General features: G+C 40.2%; 3 protein-coding genes across 5 annotated transcripts in view; 2 read left to right on the top strand and 1 right to left on the bottom strand.

The window, feature by feature from the left end:
* Positions 1–19285, top strand: part of LOC134742445 (FACT complex subunit spt16) — a 261308-nt gene that overhangs the window by 108105 nt on the left and 133918 nt on the right. The window lies entirely within an intron of this gene.
* LOC134742464 (15-hydroxyprostaglandin dehydrogenase [NAD(+)]-like) overlaps positions 1–19285 on the bottom strand; it is a 102246-nt gene that overhangs the window by 71010 nt on the left and 11951 nt on the right. Inside the window, exons 1-5 of one of the 3 annotated variants that reach the window (XM_063675642.1) lie at positions 15511–15643; positions 12952–13191; positions 9327–9500; positions 8606–8763; positions 5165–5747 (exon numbers count right to left, since the gene is read on the bottom strand). The exons of 1 other annotated variant lie outside the window; for it this stretch is intronic. In XM_063675642.1, the coding sequence (XP_063531712.1) occupies positions 5591–5747; positions 8606–8763; positions 9327–9500; positions 12952–13191; positions 15511–15618 (837 nt within the window). In that variant the 5' untranslated portion in view covers positions 15619–15643 and the 3' untranslated portion in view covers positions 5165–5590. Of the gene's footprint in view, positions 1–5164; positions 5748–8605; positions 8764–9326; positions 9501–12951; positions 13192–15510; positions 15644–18328; positions 18527–19285 lie in introns of those variants that run through there. One more of the 3 variants, XM_063675643.1, reaches the window with a different exon arrangement.
* LOC134742173 (uncharacterized) lies at positions 732–3377 on the top strand. Its single transcript, XM_063675152.1, has one exon. The coding sequence runs from the start codon at positions 799–801 to the stop codon at positions 2068–2070; it is 1272 nt and encodes a 423-aa protein (XP_063531222.1). The 5' UTR covers positions 732–798; the 3' UTR covers positions 2071–3377.

A 19285-nucleotide genomic window follows, 5' to 3' on the forward strand; every position in this document is an offset into this window, starting at 1 on the left:
AAATACGACCTTTTGAAAAGACACTCCTTAAATTGCCAAGTCATGATGATCCGTTCAAAAAGGACATGTTATGAATTCGGAACGAGAAATATTATAAATATTTTTACTCTACGATCAATACTTCAGGAGCTACAGGCTGTTTGAGATAAAAAAATAGACGATATAAGAAAACGTCCTTTTTTCGTAGTTGTTCATCATCTCATTTTTAGGGTTCCGTACCCTAAAAACGTACCCCGTACCGTAGAATCCGTCATACGTACCGTAGGAACGGGACCCTATTACTAAGACTCCGCTGTCCGTCTGTCCGTCCGTCTGTCCGTCTGTCTTTCTGTCACCAGGCTGTATCTCATGAACCGTGATAGCTAGACAGTTGAAATTTTCACAGATGATGTATTTCTGTTGCCGCTATAACAACAAATACTAAAAACAGAATAATATAAATATTTAAATGGGGCTCCCATCTCCCATACAAGAAACGTGATTTTTTTGCCGTTTTTTTTTTCGTAATGGTACGGAACCCTTCGTGCGCGAGTCCGACTCGCACTTGGCCAGTTTTTTTTTGTTTAGAATAAGCAAGTTTAGTCACCTGCTGGTCGAAAATAAAAATAAAAATGGCCAAGAGCATAGCGGGCCAGGCTCAGTGTAGGGTTCCGTACTTTCGTAGTTACCCGCCCGTCAAAATATACTTTTTGCAAAAACTCATAATGCTTTAACGCAGTGACGCGCGCGCAGCGATCGGTATCGGTTGTGTGCGCTAACGGCTATCTCGCCGACTCGCTCGAGACGAAATTCGTGAAAATGACGAATGTGCTTAAATGTAACGCGTGTAATATCGTCATTGATGAACTGTTGTGCTACATACAGAACAAACTTTCGGTGATAGACGACGACACTTTAGTGCGCCTTTGCAGAACATCGTTTTCCAGCGAAGAAATCAAAATATCGAAATGTTTATTGTTTGGTTCTGTGTCGACCAATCAACGCAAAATATCGCGAAAAAACAGTGGCAAGGAGGTTCGAGACCTGGAGGACATTGTGGCATTACTACGATCTGTCGAAATAGATAAAGTGCCCGTGTTCGTTGCGCGTAAACTCGAGAACTTACCTCCAATAACGGTAGATCATTTAGATTGTACAAAACTGTTAAAAGATCTCGCTAAGATACAAAATGATATGGCGCTAGTAAAATCTTCTTATGCTACAATAACTCAAGTCGAGGAGCTACGTTTGGATTTAAATAACATGAAATTTGCGTCAATACCGCAATCGCCGTTTAGCAAGGTGAATGCGAGACGGGGTGCGTGGATGTATGATAGTGGCCCAATTGGGCTATCCCACTGTTCCAACAACTCGGAAAAAGAGAACTCTTCCACGTCACAAGTATCTCCTACTATACCGCTAAATAATAATAATAATATAAGCAAAAGGCAGTTATCTCCGAAGAAACAATCGCCACTCAAAAATAGTCAAGTAAAGTGCTCCAATAACAACGAAATCGCAACATCGAATCCGTTATTATCCGTTGAGATGAGTCATCCGCCTTTACCGGAGAGTGTTGAACCGTGTACGCAAGCGGTCAGTGAATGTGTAGATACCCACCGCGCGGCGACAGACAACAGCGGCTACCCGCGCGACCACGACAATAATAGTGAAAACGGTGAATGGATTATAAAGACGTATAAGCGCAATAAACCGAATTACCGCTATGCGGGAAAACGGGGCCTAGCCTGCGATGCGGAAAGCAATGTCAAGTTTAGAGCGGCCGAGAGGAAAATACCAATTTTTATCTCAAATGTTAACAAAGATTGCCTTGAATCCGATATTATAAGCTATGTCAAGGACAAAACACAGGAAAACATAATGCTAGAACGACTAAATATCAGAAAAAACTCCCATAATGCATTCAAGTTTTTCGTATCGGAAAGCAAGGAGTCACTTTTCCTGGATGCTAAAATATGGCCGCAAGGCATAGTATTTAAGAGATTTGTGCATTTTAGACAAGGCACAACGAACAGAAAGTTATCTGTTGACGGCACACATAATAACATTCATAATGAAAAAAACAAATAACCAACAATGTAATAGTGCTGATGGATTGGTACAGTTAGTAAGTTTTAATTGTAAAAACGTAAAGCGGTCAGTGGATTCAATACGGCAGTTATGTCAGTCTTCTGATGTCATCGCCTTGCAAGAAACCTGGTTGCGGCCTGACGATATACATTACTTAGCTGAAATAGACCCACGGTTTGGATATACTGGAACCTCAGCGATAGACACCACGGCTGGCATGCTTCGTGGGAGACCCTATGGCGGTGTCGCGCTGATGTGGAATAAGAATGTGTTCCCCGACGTTTCTATTGTGGAGTGTGATAACGCGCGCGTAAGTGCCATAAAAATTAACCTCGCTCGAGAATCGTTACTTGTGTTCAGTGTTTACATGCCTACGGATAAAATGGTGAACTTAGTGGAATTTACGGATTGCCTTAGCCTGGTGAGTGCTACTATTAGTAATGAGGATGTCCGCTCGGCGTACATACTTGGAGACTTTAACGCTCATCCGGACGAACTATTTTATAACGAAATGTTAGATTTTTGTTCTGAACAAAAGTGGACTTGTGCTGACATAGATATGTTAGGAATACAATCAAACACCTACAGTTTTATTAGCGAGGCTAATGGGTCTAAGCGCTGGCTAGACCACATTTTGACAACGGAATTTGCAACGAAAACAATTGTAAATGTTAGCTTTCAATATGATGTAATGTGGTCAGACCACTATCCTCTCTGTATTAAATGTAACGTTGGTATTATTGGATCCGAGTTATTATACGAAATAAAGCCTGTGACTAATAAGGTTATTTGGGGGGAAAGAAAACCCGAACAAGTAGATCTGTATAATAAAATTTGTCATGAGCGGCTTGGCCGTAATAATTATTCAAATAACTTTGAATCCTGCGGTGACAGTTATTGTGATGACAACGGACACAAAAAACTTATAGATGCATTATATGCTGATATAATAGAGGTTTTAAGTGATGCTGCCACTAATTGTTATTCGTTGAAACGCGCCTTTAAAAAGAAACCAGTAGTTGGATGGAACAAACATGTCCGTGCGGCGCATTTAGAGGCTAGGGATAAATTTAAACTATGGGTTTGGTATGGAAAACCTAAAGCCGGTCTTGTTTATGATGACATGCGAAGTAGTCGTAATGTTTTTAAACAGCGTCTGAAGTGGTGTCAAAACCATAGCGAACAAATAAAAATGGACATCTTGGCAAGTCATCATGAAAATAAAGATTTTCGTAGCTTTTGGAAATCAACTAAGAGGCTGAATGGCAAACCTAGTCTTCCGGCAAGTATTAATGGCATCAGCGATCATAGCAGTATAGCCAGCATATTTAAATCTCATTTCACTGTATCGACACCTTTGGTGACATCGCCGTCAAAAAGTGATGTGGGGCCGCGTGGACAGGAAATTATAGCTAGATTTAATGCAAAAGACGTTCATGAAGTAATTAAATCAATGGCTCGGGGGAAATCTCCTGGACACGACGGCCTTAGCATAGAACACCTTAAGTATGCAGGCCCTCACCTGCCTAGAGTACTGGCCCTATTATTTAACCTTTGCATGAGTCATTCTTACTTGCCGGATGCTCTCATGAAAACTGTAGTTGTGCCAATAGTTAAAAACAAGCATGGCGATATTAGTGACAAAAGCAACTACAGGCCGATCTCGTTGGCAACTGTGATTGCTAAAGTGCTTGACAGTCTGCTCAGCACACAGCTTGACAAATACCTGAATATAAATCACAATCAATTCGGTTTCAGACCGGGCCTGTCAACTGAAACAGCTATCATGTGCTTAAAGCAGACTGTCAGGTATTATACGGATCGACACACGGCAGTGTATGCGTGTTTTCTTGACCTCTCTAAAGCGTTCGACCTGGTTAATTATGACATATTATGGCAGAAACTAAGAGACATCAATATGCCTACTGAGCTGTACCACCTACTTAAGTTCTGGTATGTTAACCAGGTCAACGTTGTGAGATGGTCTAACGCATATTCGGATCCATACAGGTTGGAGTGCGGGGTGAGACAGGGGGGTGTCTCCTCACCCAAGCTATTCAACCTGTATGTGAATGCATTAATAGAGGAGCTCAGCAGCACTCATGTCGGCTGCCACATTGATGACGTATGTCTCAACAACTTAAGCTACGCTGACGACATGGTGCTGTTGAGTGCCTCTCCGTGTGGCCTTGGGCAGTTGCTTGGCATCTGTGAGCAGTTTGCTAGCAGTCACGGCCTAATATACAACGTTAAAAAGAGCGAATGCATGGTCTTTCGGGTCAAAGGTAAAGATCTGCCACCCGTGCCCCCTATTCGCTTATACGGCACTCCTTTGAATAGGGTAGAATCTTTTAAGTACCTCGGCCATGTGGTAACCTCCGACTTGAAGGATGATGCCGATATTGAGCGAGAACGGAGGGCGTTGTCTGTTAGGGCAAATATGGTAGCACGCAGGTTTGCTCGTTGTTCTGCTGAAGTTAAGGTAACTCTCTTTAGAGCCTTTTGTACAACCTTCTACACGAGCAGCCTGTGGATCTCTTACACGCAGAAACAGTACAACGCCCTCCGTGTACAGTACAACAATGCCTTCAGGATGATGATCAGGATGATGATGTCAGGGGCTGCCTCGCTACTGCAGCGCATCGGGGATGTTTGCTGATGCTAGGGTAGACTGTTTTTACACCACTATGCGGAAGCGGTGCACATCCCTGGCACGTAGGGTGCGGGGCAGCACGAACAGCGTCCTGAGGGCATTTGCGTCAAGGTTTGACTGTCAGTACATGAACCATTGCCATATGATACATGTGCTGACAGGCAAGCCAATTTACTGTATGTAAAATTAGAATGCTGTGTATATATACTAACCTTAGTTGTAAGACTTCATACTGCTACTAACAAATGTAATTTATTGTAATTTATTATATAATTTAATATTAATTTTACATGTTATTCAATTGTATATGGACATGGTCCGAAATAAAGAATATTCATTCATTCATTCATTTAACCGATCAGGTTCGCTATAGTTTACGCTTTACTTTCACGACTTTTTTTTCGTATTTTTTTGAACCCATGGTCATGGACCTTTCCATGATCGAAAAGTGGAGATGATTTTTTTTCTCTTCAACCCTATAGTGTGGGGTGTCATTGGATAGGTCTTAAAACGAATATGGGTCTTCAAGAACCATTTTTTAATAAACGTAATATTTTCGGAAATATTCGCTCTGAAAAAAAAAATTTGTGTGAGTGAAATTTTACTTTATGCACAAAATGGCGGAGCCATAGGTACATTTATTGAGTTTAAAGTAAATAATGTGTCCATACAATTTGCAGCTCTCTGTACCTACATGTGGTCACACTGGTCACATATAATAAAATAAAATAAATAAATTGATTTTATTTCAGGCAAGCACCCATATAAATGTGGTAGGTCAGAGTTGAATGAAATCACTTGTGGAGAAATTAGACGAAGCGGTGGCTTTTGTGAATTTGCCTCTTTTAACAACAGTTATGCAACTGTTCACTGTTCACCCAACATATGTTCGCCCAAGATCTCATATGCCCTATTGACGTTGTCAGTAATGTCCATAACGGGGAGGTCCCGTGTTGCGATCCAGGTGCTGCCACTGGAGCCTTTCTTGTACGCATCGATCACACCCTGGGCTGCTGATTCCACCCTGTAAACAGATGGGCAAATTCAATAAACGGTGTCGCTTTCAGTAAGCATCATACAATACAAGAGCCAATCATAGAGGAATTCAAGAGCAGACATCTAAAATAACAGGGTCTCTATTGTTTCCCATAAAGTTTTAAATCATAATGTATTGTTTTTCCACATTTTCGTTAGTCATAATTTGGTTTTTCTCAGAAAGGCGTAACTTCAGGATTGCCATAAAACAAACCTAACCTATCTATGTATATGAAAGATAACCTTACGAAAATCCTAAAAAGTTAACGGTCTCAGAATTATGACTAACTAGCTGTGCCTGCGGCTTCGCCTGCGTAGAATTCACCCCTAATTTCCCTCCCTGGAGACGGAACTTGAAGTAAAGTTGACAGATGGATACGCTAGAGGACTGTAGTCCAGATCAAATACTTTTACAATTAGGTACCACTAAATAAAACTACACTCCAAAATCAATAGCTTTTTTTTGCCCTTATTCCAATTTTTGGCGTAATTTAAACGACATAGAGTAGTAGGTGTATATCGAACGATGCAGTACCACTTTTGTATTTTTACGTCCTTGACTGTACCTATCCAAATCATGTCCATGGCAAATATTTTGTTTAAAAAAAAAATGCCCGAAATGTAATGATGTGATATATTTTTAGAATCGCCTCAAAAAGCCCTTTCGTATGATACCACATTCGATAGGTTTTGGATTTTTTTTTCCATACAAAAAAATGTTTTACCACTCCCCCAGCGAAACTTTTTTAGGAACTGCGGGTCAAAAATTTTGTTTCCATCTCTAGTATGCGTGTGCCAAACGGCTAACCTGTACATCGATTTGCGGTATTCCTTTGAAATTGGGGTCGAGCGGCTTCCGCTATTAATCTAAATCGGTTTAACGGTTATTGAATCCCCATACAAATTTCTACCTCCCTTTTCACACCCTTAAGGGATGATTTTTGAGATTAAAGCTATCCTATGCTCTTCCCTGGGACTCAAACTATCTCTATAGCAAATTTAAACTAAATTGGTTCAGCGGTTCAACCGTGAAGAGGAATTTAAAAAAAGTTTTTTATTTTTATTTTTTGTGTTTTTAGTCCGGAATTGTGTCATTTCGATATCATAAATGAATTCGGCATACCCGATTTATACGAAAACGATACCTAACTTAAAACTTCTTCTTCTTCCAGTGCCATCTCCTACCGGAGGTCGGCTATCATGAGGGCTATACGAACTTTAGACGCAGCCGCGCGGAATAACGAGCGTGTGCTCTGTTTGAACCACGTTCGGAGATCTTTGAGCCATGAGTTACGTCTTTGTCCGGATGATCTTTTACCTTGGATCTTTCCTTGGATAATGAGTTGAAGGAGTTCATATTTTTAAAACCTCGGCCTCTTTATTTACTAACTGCAGCACTCTTTCGTTAGTTACTCTATCCGTCCATGATATTTTCAGGATTCTTCTGTACACCCACATTTCGAAAGCCTCCAAGCGTTTACACATATTCTTGGTCAGTGTCCACGATTCTACTCCATACAGAAGAACCGAGAAAACATAGCACCGTGCTAAACGCACCCTAGTAGAAAATTAAAACTAGTAGCTTAAATGATATAGTTATCAAGATAGTTTAGTTTAGAGTTTTTTCGAATATTTTCCAAGTACAGACTTTCGACCCTCTTTCGCATTATTATATGTATAGATAATAATCTGACAATCATTACATTATGCCTTTATGAATTATGTCAAACAAAGGGACCCCAAAATAACGTAAGGAAATGTGCACACTGTGCGGACCAGTGCGTACTCGCATACCTAATCGCTTACGTGGGCTGCTCCGGCTCTACTGATGCGATTGCATGAAAGATCCCTCACAATGGTATAAATAATATGTATTTTTTGGTCCTGAGTTTGGATGTTTTCTATGCATTTAATTTGATATTTAAAATTTTCGATCTCTCCTTCACGGGACAGGCATGGATAGCCAAAAAAAATGTGTAAGGGCCATTTGTAACATAGATATTAGATATCCTAACATCTTGTAAGCCGTTCTTTTATTTAGAGATTTAAAACTGTTGACATGTACATCTACGAAGTTTGTTTATTTGTAATTTGTTAACCTCACCCAGACCTTTTTAGTAAAAAAAGGACGTACTTATGTGAATTTAATACAAGGTACACAAATCGTCTTGTAATTCCGCCTAAAAAGACGCAATTGTATGGGAAAAACGCTTATTGTATGTCAGTTAGTATTTATTATCAATTGCATGATGACATCAAAGAATTACCACTTAACTTATTTAAAACTAAACTAAAAATATGGCTCCTACAAGAATGCTTCTACTCTGTCTGTCTGTTAATGATTACTCTGATTACGAGTTATAAATCTTGATTTTATTATTGAAGTTAAGCATGTATGTAACTCAATTTTATGACCATATTTATAAAGATTTTATTGACATTGTATATAAACATCTAGTTGTAGTATGTTAGATTCTGTTTTATATTTTAGGTTTCTTTTGTTCTTTATTGTTATTTTATATTATTTTTTGTGTTATTTTGCATGCCAGTTGCTGGTAAAATGTGTGATTCCTGTGTTTCATGTACATAACCAACTTATGCACCACATTTTAGGCAGAATAAAAGATTTACTTACTTACTTAAGTTACTTAAACGCCAAACAAATAGAATAAATGTATGCGGATGACAGATGCTACGAAAGGTCACGTGACTATTTTATTTCCACACATTATTTAAGTTTCGATTGGCCTTTTCTATCAACGATTGTCACCTTAGCTAGGCCCCCTGACATATATTGCCCGACTCGCCACTTGGTGCTACGGCAAGTACAGTGCTTAAGGTACGTACCGTTGTACATGGGATTGTTTAAGATAGCTGCAGATGTTTTCGCCGGCTATATTCTTGTCGAGGGAACCCAGCTTCTGACCGCTGAGGAGACTGGTGTCGGTGATTCCAAAACACATTACCAGGACGCGGACGCCAGTCTTATTGTAATAGTCCTCTTTCTGAAATTGTTATTATATATGTGGGTGTCAAAAATACCTATAAAACTAGTCTTGGCGGAGAATGGAAAAATAAGTTAGACTGAAAACATTACATTAGTTAAGTATATTAGTTAAGTATTTAGTTAACAGTAGAATAAAAAATATGTGTAATGATTATAGCGAGTTATACCCACTATGTAAAATTTTACCCCTACTTACAAAAAAGAAATTAAATACAAACTAAGAAGAGGAGAAAAAGGGAGAGCAGAGACTATACATTTGGAGAGGATATATATAATTAGTCTCACCACTGATTATCGTGACTTCGAGAAAGCGTTGCAATAGGTTTCTCCAAGTGTAGCGTCAGCAGCAGTCGGGAATTCTGTCTTCTTAAACACCTGCCGCCTTATTCTCCAAAATTTATGGTTTCGTCACACAGCTGCGGGAAGCGAGTGCCAATAAGGCCGGTGGTGCCCTGCGGCCCTCTTTCTAGGTGGCAGCGGATCAAGAGCCTACAGTGTCACGAAGCATTTACAGTTACCTAGTTTGTAGAAAAACTACACTTTTATTAAAAAAATACATACACCTATACAGTTGCTGAACTGGATAACAGCCGCCTTGGTGGCAAAGTAAATGGGCATGAGAGACATCTGGCAAAGGCCGGCGCCAGAACCTATGTTGATAACGGTGCCTCCTTTCCCTCCTTCATCTGTGCGCATCAGCTCTAGGGCTTTCAAGGTGCTGGTGATCAGAGCAGTCTGGAAGCAGGTATATCATGTAAATAAGTTTGAATAACGACAGCTAACAGACAATAACAAGAAGCGCTGGCAGCCTGAGAATTACGTGGTCGTAGGTTCGAACCAATGGGTTTCTTGGAGCGTAGGTAAGTAACCACTGGCTGTTGGTGTGCTGAAGCCAAGACTTTTATTGGGGAGGTGGGCAGACGGTTGCGGGAGAGTGGTCGTTCCTTTTGCAAAGGTTGTCCATCGCTGTTCAACGTGGCAACGCGGCGAGCGTGATGGGCTCCTTTGCATCTGGAGGGGCGCGGGGCGCATTTTGTGAATAGTTTTTGTGTTTGTTAGGTTCTAGTTTAGGTTAAGATCTTTGTAATGATATTGTCTTCGGTTACCGCGATAGTTACTCATGAAATAAAACTATGAAAACGGATTATATCGCGTATATTGAATTTATAATACATCCCGACGTTTCGAACTCTTTACAGCGTTCGTGGTCAACGGGTGACTGAGGAAAAATTACAAAATGCAAAAATACCCACATACTAAAATAATGAACAATCATAGACTACAAACTTTAAGGCTGGTTGTACATGCAAAATCGGTTCATAAGGCTAGTTATACACTATAATTATTTTTCAAGTAAAGATATATATATATACGCGATAAAAATAAACTATGCCGGCTCCAACCCTACACCACGGACCCGAGAAGATTTAATTCCCTCCTAAATTGTAGGAGGGTATCCCAATATGGGACCGGCAACAAACTCGGCGGGACACATCTTTTCAAAACATCAGAATGTCCAGCATCATCCAACACTACGGTCTCACAGTCTATGTCTCGCTTGTTCCTTTATCAGGTGGACTACAGGATCCCAAGCTGGTGGTAGAGAAAAGCCATCTTCCCTATTAAAGTTTGGATATTTCTTAATCTCAATGGCCTCGCGCAGCATTCTGGGTATGTAACGCTTCTCCTTGGCAAGAACCAGAGGCTTATCAAACTTGATTGAGTGATTGGCTTTATCCATGACATGCTCACAGACAGCAGACCTAGGTCGACGGTGCTTGACATCAGCTATGTGTTCCTTCACCCGAGTGGAAATGCTCCGTTTCGTCTGCCCGACATATGATAGGCCACACTCACAGTCCAGCCTGTACACTCCTGCAGTCTGTAGAGGGGTATTGCATTTTACAGGCCTCAGGAATTGTGACATCTTCTTCATTGGCTTGAAATATGTTTTTATAGAAGCACGCTTCAAGATGTGGCTGATCCTGTCCGTGACCCCCCTGACAAAAGGCAGAATGGCAGGCCTGCGCTCAACTGTGGGGATCTTAATGTGGGACCTCTGGTTGACCCGCGGTATCCTGAGCTCGTTTGCCTGGAGCGCGCGCCTGGCATGCTGGAGCTCCGCGGCCAGATGCTGGTCATCACATATCCTCTGGGCTCTCTGAAACAAAGATTTGCCTACTGTAACAAGTTGACTGGGATGGTGATGCGATTTGCCATTTAAGTACCTATCAGTATGAGTAGGTTTCCTATACACAGTGCGACCTAGGGTGTTATCAGGATTTCTTTTTACCAATACATCTAAGAAGGGGAGAGAACAGTCTTTTTCCAACTCCATAGTAAATTTTATTTTGCTATGGATGGAATTTAGGTGATCCAAGAAAGTTGAAACACTACTTTTTGGAAGTATAGTAAAAGTGTCATCTACGTATCTTTTAAATATCTTCGGTCGCACAGGAGCCAATGAGAGTGCCCTCTCCTCGAAGTCCTCCATAAAGATGTCAGCGACTACTGGAGACACCGGAGACCCCATGGCCACGCCGTCGACTTGAAGGTAGAATTCACCATTCCATAGCAAGTAGCCAGATGTAAGGCAATGTTCCAACAGCTTAGCATATTCCTCTGACATGTTCTGCTCACATAACCTCTTCTTGACAATTTCAATGCAGTCTTGTACCGGTAGGCTTGTAAATAGCGACTGGACGTCAAAACTGACCATGATCTCATCATCAGTCAATGTTAGGTCTTTAATCTCACCGATGAAATGGTAAGAATCCTTTGTATGCGTGCTAGTGTTACCACGTAATGCTGAGAGGGCTCCCGCGAGGTACTGAGCCAATTTATATGTGGGAGCATCTATCTGGCTCACTATGGGACGTAGTGGGGCACTAGGTTTGTGTATTTTTGGCAACCCATACAACTTTGGAGGCACGGGGCAGTCAGGAACTAAACTTGCAACATTCAGATCAAGGCTGTCCGAGTAATCACTAATTAGTTCTTTAGTGGTTTTCAATACTTTCATAGTCGGGTCCGTCTTTACATGTTTGTAGGTTGTAGTATCCGCTAATAATTCCCTAATTTTCTGGTTATAATCTGAAGTATTAAGTACAACTGTCGCATTTCCCTTATCCGCTCGAAGAATAGTAAGGTCTGGATCATCGCGTAACGTTTTCAACGCGGCCAATTCATCTCTAGGCAAATTCCTTTTCGGAGGCTTGGCTTTCCGTAATAATGACGAAACATCCTGCCGTATAGCCTCCAAATAAAATAAATCTTTGTAATGTTTTATTTTGTATGACATGTGTGTTATAAATTGATATTTAGTAAGAAAACTACGAATTAAGAGTATTTTTTTTTGATCTATCATGCGCAGTGACAAGAATACTGACGGGACACTGCAAGTTGATCAAACACATGTTTCTAATTGGAAAGATACAAGACGCGACATGCAAGTTCTGCCAGGAGACTGCAATGCAATGCACGTTCTCTACCTGCGGACCACTAATGTCAAAAAGAGGAACCTATTTACTTAGGGCGGCACGTACCTTACGACGAAACCCTATGAGGTACAGAGCATAACGTCCCAAAGAATATGGAAATTCCTAGAGTCAACGGGCATTAGTAATGAACTTTAAAGGGCCGCTACAGGTGCATTCCACGAGAATGTCCCTTAGTTCTGAAAAGGCTGAGAAAATGATATTGGGTCTGGTAATATTTCATGACTGCTAACAAATTGGCAGTATATTCTCGAGCTTTAAGGATTTCATTGAATTAACTGCCATACAAGGCAAAAGCATTTCGTAAGGGACATTCTCGTGGAATGCCCCTACAATAGATCAATGCTGGTCGATATGGCGCTCAAAAAGGTCCACTAAAACCACAATAAGCTGTCATTTGATTTAGTTCGGATTCCTACCTATTAGATTTTAAGTCATATTAAAATAGTCATAGTTATGTGGTGTTAAGTTATATATATTATTGTTAGTATAGTCATTGAATGTGTGATTTTAAGTCGTTGGTGCATTTAACCACACGCAGCTTTTAACCACAACCCTTTAACCACAGTCAACCATAGTCGGACCTGAGGAACGCCAATTCGACTCACATTGAGGTATTCGGTTATTTATGAATTCTCGCTTGAGTTTATACCTACCTACCGACAATGAGCAACTCAAACAGGACTTACCACGTTAATCGAAATTTCTTTCTTATACACGTGCGGGGCATCGTTCATGATGCCAGCATTGTTTACTACCAGGTCGAGGCCCCCATGGCCCGCTACGACGGACTGAAACGCCGCGAACAGCTGATCGTCGTTCGTGACATCGCACTGGTAGAACTTGCTCTTATTGGCGCCATATTCAGCGTTTAACTCGTTTTGGAACGCAGTCCCTCTAGTCTCATCGATGTCCAGAATCGCGACGTGCTGTGTAATAGTAGATTACCAAGGGATGAAAGGCACTCATGTCTGCCGAGGTATTTTGGCGCTCGAACGCAGTGAGAGCGTCAATAGGCCGAGGCAGAAATGATGCCTTTCACCCGAGTTACACTATACTTTTCATTTCGAATACGAGGAAAGTAAAATGCATGTGTTTTTTTTAAACATAACCAAGTATAATTTTTTATAGTATTTCTTAAGGGTACTTTCAGTTAACAATTTAGGCAAAAGTATCGTCATTTATGGAATGGAGTCCATCCATTAAAACTAAAATTTCAATTGCTTATCGTAAAAAAATTTAAAAAATCGTACATCGAACGTAAAATGCTCTAGTGCAGACACGTATTATTTTCTGCACACCTTTTAGAACAACAATGACCCTCTTTCAGAACATGAGAAATTAAGTATTTTTAACCGACTTCAAAAAAGGAGGAGGTTATCAATTCGACCGTTTTTTTTTGTATGTGTTATCTCAAATCTCCGTCATTTCTGAGGCGATTTGGATTTTTTTTTTGTTTGAATGTATATAGTCCCTAGTTGGTCCCGCTTTTGTAAAAACCCAGTTTTGATAAAGGGATCCATTAGGAATCCAGGGAACCCTTCAAATCTTATAGGCATACATATACCAGTTTTAGTATTTTCATCAACAAACCAAGCACTCATCCAAAACAGTAGCATTTGATGAAGTGGAACTACTGATGATGACCAGAACGGGACTCTTTAACAACGCATATTTCAATTTTGGCGATTTAAGTCCTCTTCATTATATTTGTTAAACACAAGTAAGTTCTGAAGGAACATTTGTATTAAGGTCTAGTTCTGATGATGGGTTCCATGAGCTCCAACTCCTCAAACCTTGAAACTTACCCGAAGTGCAAACATTTTTAGTGACAGTTTGACCAGACATATGAAGAAACACTAAAAATTGAAAAATAAAATTAATCTTTAAAAAAAAAGGTAAAACCGACTTCCAACGGGAAAAAATAAAATATTATCTCGTTTTATATGCGCTAGCAAACTGATACGTTTCAAGTCGGTGCCAAGCTAAATAGTTACAATACTGGTTCGTTTGTTCTTATCAAACTATACCAGGGTACCGACTTCAAACGTATCAGTTTGCTAGCGCATATAAAACGAGATAGTATTTTATTTTTTCCCGTTTGAAGTCGGTTTTCCTTTTTTTAAAGATTAATTTTTAAACTTAAAATGCCAGATTAATAGGCAAAATGCAAGGTGTTGGCCCTGTTATGAAGATGATGTTTATGCAACTTGAGCCTTAGAAAGTAATTGCTTTAAGGTGAATTACCCCCAAGATAGAATCCTGCCATACATATTAGCGCATGTGACAAATGCCAAAACACAACTCGAGGCAAAATGCGATTAGGGAAAAACCGATGTGTGCAGGATTCGGTGGTTTTCCAGGGTCCATTCAATAAAGACGTTTATTGTAAAATTTATAAAATTCGTTTATTACGAAAAGTGGCTTTATATAAGCTTAGATTTGAAATGTAACGAGTAACGTGTTTATCGTGCCGTATATCGAGGCGAATGAATGAGACAAGATGGGCGCGAAGGGGCGGTATAGCAGTTGTCGTCGCAGCGCCGCTAGGTGTCGTTAGAAGGTGCGTGAAGACGATGATAAATGCGCTCGGAGCAAGCTAATTTTGTTAATTTATAAGTATTTTTTTTTTATTTAGTTACCTCAGATTTACCTAACCCAAGGATCAGTTTCATTGGTCGATAACTCGGTTGAGATACAGCAAGTGGTAACTGCCCGCAGGCATTGTATCGATAAGTATTGTTTTACTTAATGGGAGACTCCAGCCTTTTATGTAAAGTGTAATAAATCATAATGTTAAACCAAAATAAACTATTTGTATTTGTATAAGTAGTGAATCTCATAATAGCATACGTTATGGAAAATCTCGTCTGCCTAAGTAAACGGTTCCCCGAATGTGGGCCTCTTGGCATGCGTAATGGAAATCTCTCGCACCTTGCATGGATCGACCCTATCGACCAATGAAACTGAGCCTTAAAGCAGGTCAGCCGAGCCTTGCAAATGGTCAACTCGTTATCTATTTAATCCTATTGGATTTGATATGCGGCCGCATGACGCTAATAAAGGTATGTGCGTTTCGAGGCAATTTTTAGAGATCCGTAGTCAACTAAGAACCTTTATCCGTCCGTCCGTCCGTCTGTCCCAATGGTGTGGGGTATCGTTGAATAGGTCTTTAATTAAGGGTCTCCAATAGCCATTTTTTGCTAAAGCGATTTTTGACAAAGCACGGGTCTCCTCACACAACCTACCTTCACTCCTTCAGCCAGCAATAGCCTCACTATCCCCGCGCCCACGCCGTTAGCGGCGCCCGTCACAAGCGCGACCTTGCCGTTCAAATCGTACGCCATGCTGCCCATGCTGCGTGTGCGCCGCTCTACGAACTGCTGCTGAATGCGCGGATGATGCATTTATACCATCCTGCGCCTGATTGATGAATTTAAGCAAGTGCGAGTCGAAAGCAAGAGAATGTTAAATTTACATTACACGAGATACTTGAAATGAGAAATTACAAAATAATAACGATATCAATTTACCGAAATAGAGTTCCGAAGTGTGGAGCTTTCCAGTAGCAGTCGGAAATTTTCCGCAAAATTTTCTTTTGACTAGTCAATGTTGCCGAATGTACCGAGATGCCCTTCCACGAATCTATAGTAGATTGTTAACCAAGGGATGAAAGGCACCCATTTCTGTCGGGGTAGTTTGGTGCTCGAACGCAGTATTGAGGCCGAGACTGAAATGGTGCCTTTCACCCGTGTTAAACACTACTTTTTATTTCGAATACGAGAAAAGTAAAATACATATGTGCATTAAAAAACCGGACAAGTGCGAGTCGGACTCGCCCACCGAGGGTTCCGTACTTTTTAGTATTTGTTGTTATAGCGGCAACAGAAATACATCATCTGTGAAAATTTCAACTGTCTAGCTATCACGGTTCATGAGATACATCCTGGTGACAGACAGACGGACAGAGGAGTCTTAGTAATAGGCTCCCGTTTTTACCCTTTGGATACGGAACCCTAAAACGGCAAATTATAAACTTCAGTAGTATTCTTTGACCACTTTCAATTAACAATTTAGGTAAACATATCGTCGTTATTTATGGAATGGGGAGTTAATTATCAGAATGGAAATTGTACAACAAATCCATTTAAGACCAAAATTTATATTGTTTTTTGAACGGTAATCGTTTTTAATCATTTAATTTTCTTTCCTAATCTGTTTTGGGTTATATAATTACTAATATTTCTTTTGTCAAAAATATTTTGATAAAATATTAATAATACTTAATTCGATTTGCCGATTTAATTGAAAAAATGTGACGTCACACCAGGGGGGAGTGGTTTGCCAAATGTGACCAAGTGTGACAAGGAGTGGGGCGGGGTCAAAAAACCTCGAAATTTGTGTGACGTAATTAATGGATGAACCCTAACAGGCAAGTCGTTATTTTTTTCATTTCCACCCCCCTTTTCACCCTCTTTAGGGATGACTTCTGACATAAAAACTATCCGATGTCCTTTCCCGGGACTCAAACTATCTATATGCCAAATTTAAACTAAATCCGTTCAGCGGTTTAAGCGTGAAGAGGTAACTGACAGACAGAAAGACAAACAGACAGCCAGACGGACACACTTTCGCATTTATAATATTATATCATCATTATTCGCTTGTCCTTATCCCATTCATTTGGGGTCGGCGCAGCATGTCTTTTTCTTCCATACCTCTCTCTCGCCCGTCATCTCATCATTCATTCGCGTTCGTTTCATATCATCTCCAGTCCATCCATCTTTTCCTCGGTTTTCCTCTCCCGTTACTTCCCTCCACATTCATTCGTAATACCTTTCTCGTCACATGACTTTCATCCCTCTGCATTAAATACATGTCCGCACCACGCTAGGCGATTCGCTCTTACTTCTTTTTAACTATAGGTGCAACTTTCATTGTTATATAGTATGGATTTAAACTAAATCCGTTCAGCGGTTTAAGCGTGAAGAGGTAACAGACAGACAGAAAGACAGACAGACACACTTTCGCATTTATAATATTAGTATGGATATATATTATGTTGTACCCAAGTATATAAGTAACATGCCTTACCTCATTGTTATCAACTTATCACTCATCACGACCTGGCCATTTGCTGTACAAATTTAATAACCGCAGATAAGAATTTATAGTATACAATTCACAATATTGTACTGTAGGTATCACGATGATTTGATTACCTATATCTAGTCTAGAGTTAGACCAAGCTAAGTAAGCAGCTATTTTGATAGCCCAGACGGCGCATGTGTTATTTTAAACGTCAAAATTCTATGAGATTACTTATGACGTTTGAATAACACTTGCGCCGTCTGGGCTATCATAATGGCTGCCAACTTAGCTTGGTCTAACTCTATTCCTAAACCTATCGGTAAATACCTAATTATTAGTGTCATTTCGTTCCATTTGGAGTTGAAACTCTAGGTCCATGGGGTCCCAGCGCGCACAAGTTGTTTTCAGAAATTGCAAAGTGTCTGATTGACGTGACTGGTGACCGAAGAGCGGCGGCTTCCTCGCACAACGTATCAGCATTGCGATACAGCAAGGATTTTTTTAATTTTATGTGATAGTCAGCAAACGAGCAGAAGAGCCGCCTGCCCGCCATAACTCTCTAGAGAAAACGCTTTTTTTATAGTTCCCGCTAAGCCTGCGTGCAATTCCACATTTACTGAGCGAGTGTGATGAAAAGAAACAAAACTTGAACTTATAAACTATGTATGTATTTATTATGATAATTCAATAACTAACTTAAAACCCTCTGTAACCTCCGTGTGTCGCTTTCAACTTTCCCGATTTATACACTTCATTCAACTAAGTAAATATAATTAACAAACCTTACTGAATTTGCTTGCCTATCTACATGTAGACCCAGCTGCAAAAGGGCATGGCCAGTTTATGAGTGATTTCCATTCATAATGTTGTCCATGCAATTTTGCAGCTCGCTAGACAGTCACCTGCAATAATATGTTACTCGTCGAAGACCGCAAAAATATGCTTTTATGGCTCTACAAATAAGATCGTGGCAGATATTTTTGCGGCCTTCATTGTGTAAAATATTTTGCAGGTGACTGTACCAGCGGTCACATATGTTCGCCCAAGATCTCATATGCCCTATTGACGTTGTCAGTAATGTCCATAGCGGGGAGGTCCCGGGTTGCGATCCAGGTGCTGCCACTGGAGCCTTTTTTGTACGCATCAATCACACCCTGGGCTGCTGATTCCATCCTGTAAACAGATGTGCAAATTCAATAAACGGTGTCGCTTTCAGTAAGCATCATACGATACAAGGGCCAATCATAGAGGACCTCCAGTAGAGGCAGCTAAAATAACATGTAAATGTGCACACTGTGCGGACCAGTGCGGACTTAATCGCTTTATACGAGGGCTGCTCCGGCTCTACTGATGCGATGGCATAAAATATCCCTCACAATTAATTGTTTACTATGAAATGAAATGAAATTGTCTCAAAGTATTTTTTTATGTATACCATTGTGAGGTGAGGAATCCTTCAGTATATACTTATTGAGGTGGTGTAAATTCATTTTTAGAAAACACTGTTTGTTTTACTTGTTATTTATTATAATTATGATCAGTAGGTAATTGAGAAACCATATGTGCTATTAATTTTATAAACAGTATTTCTTTTAAAAACTATAAGTTTTTTAGGTGCTGGTGCTGCTAATTGCGAATCCTGACCGTTTTTGCGTATACGTCGTTTTGATTGAGTAAACATAATTATGACTTAAATAGGTGTAGAGTTAAACCAAGAAAAGTCTGCAGAGATTTTGAGACCACACGCAGTGCGGCTGTTAATTTAAACGTCAAACTTCTATGAAATTATGACGTATAAATAACACTGGCACTGCGTGTGTTGTCAAAATCTCTGCAGACTTTTCTTGGTCTAACTCTAGTTATTTATCAATAGGGAATATTACGCGAAACTCTAGGTAGGGGGCGCCACTACCACAATCTGAGGGTCGAAAT

This window comes from Cydia strobilella, chromosome 6, assembly GCF_947568885.1.
Source record: "Cydia strobilella chromosome 6, ilCydStro3.1, whole genome shotgun sequence".
Taxonomy (NCBI): domain Eukaryota; kingdom Metazoa; phylum Arthropoda; class Insecta; order Lepidoptera; family Tortricidae; genus Cydia; species Cydia strobilella.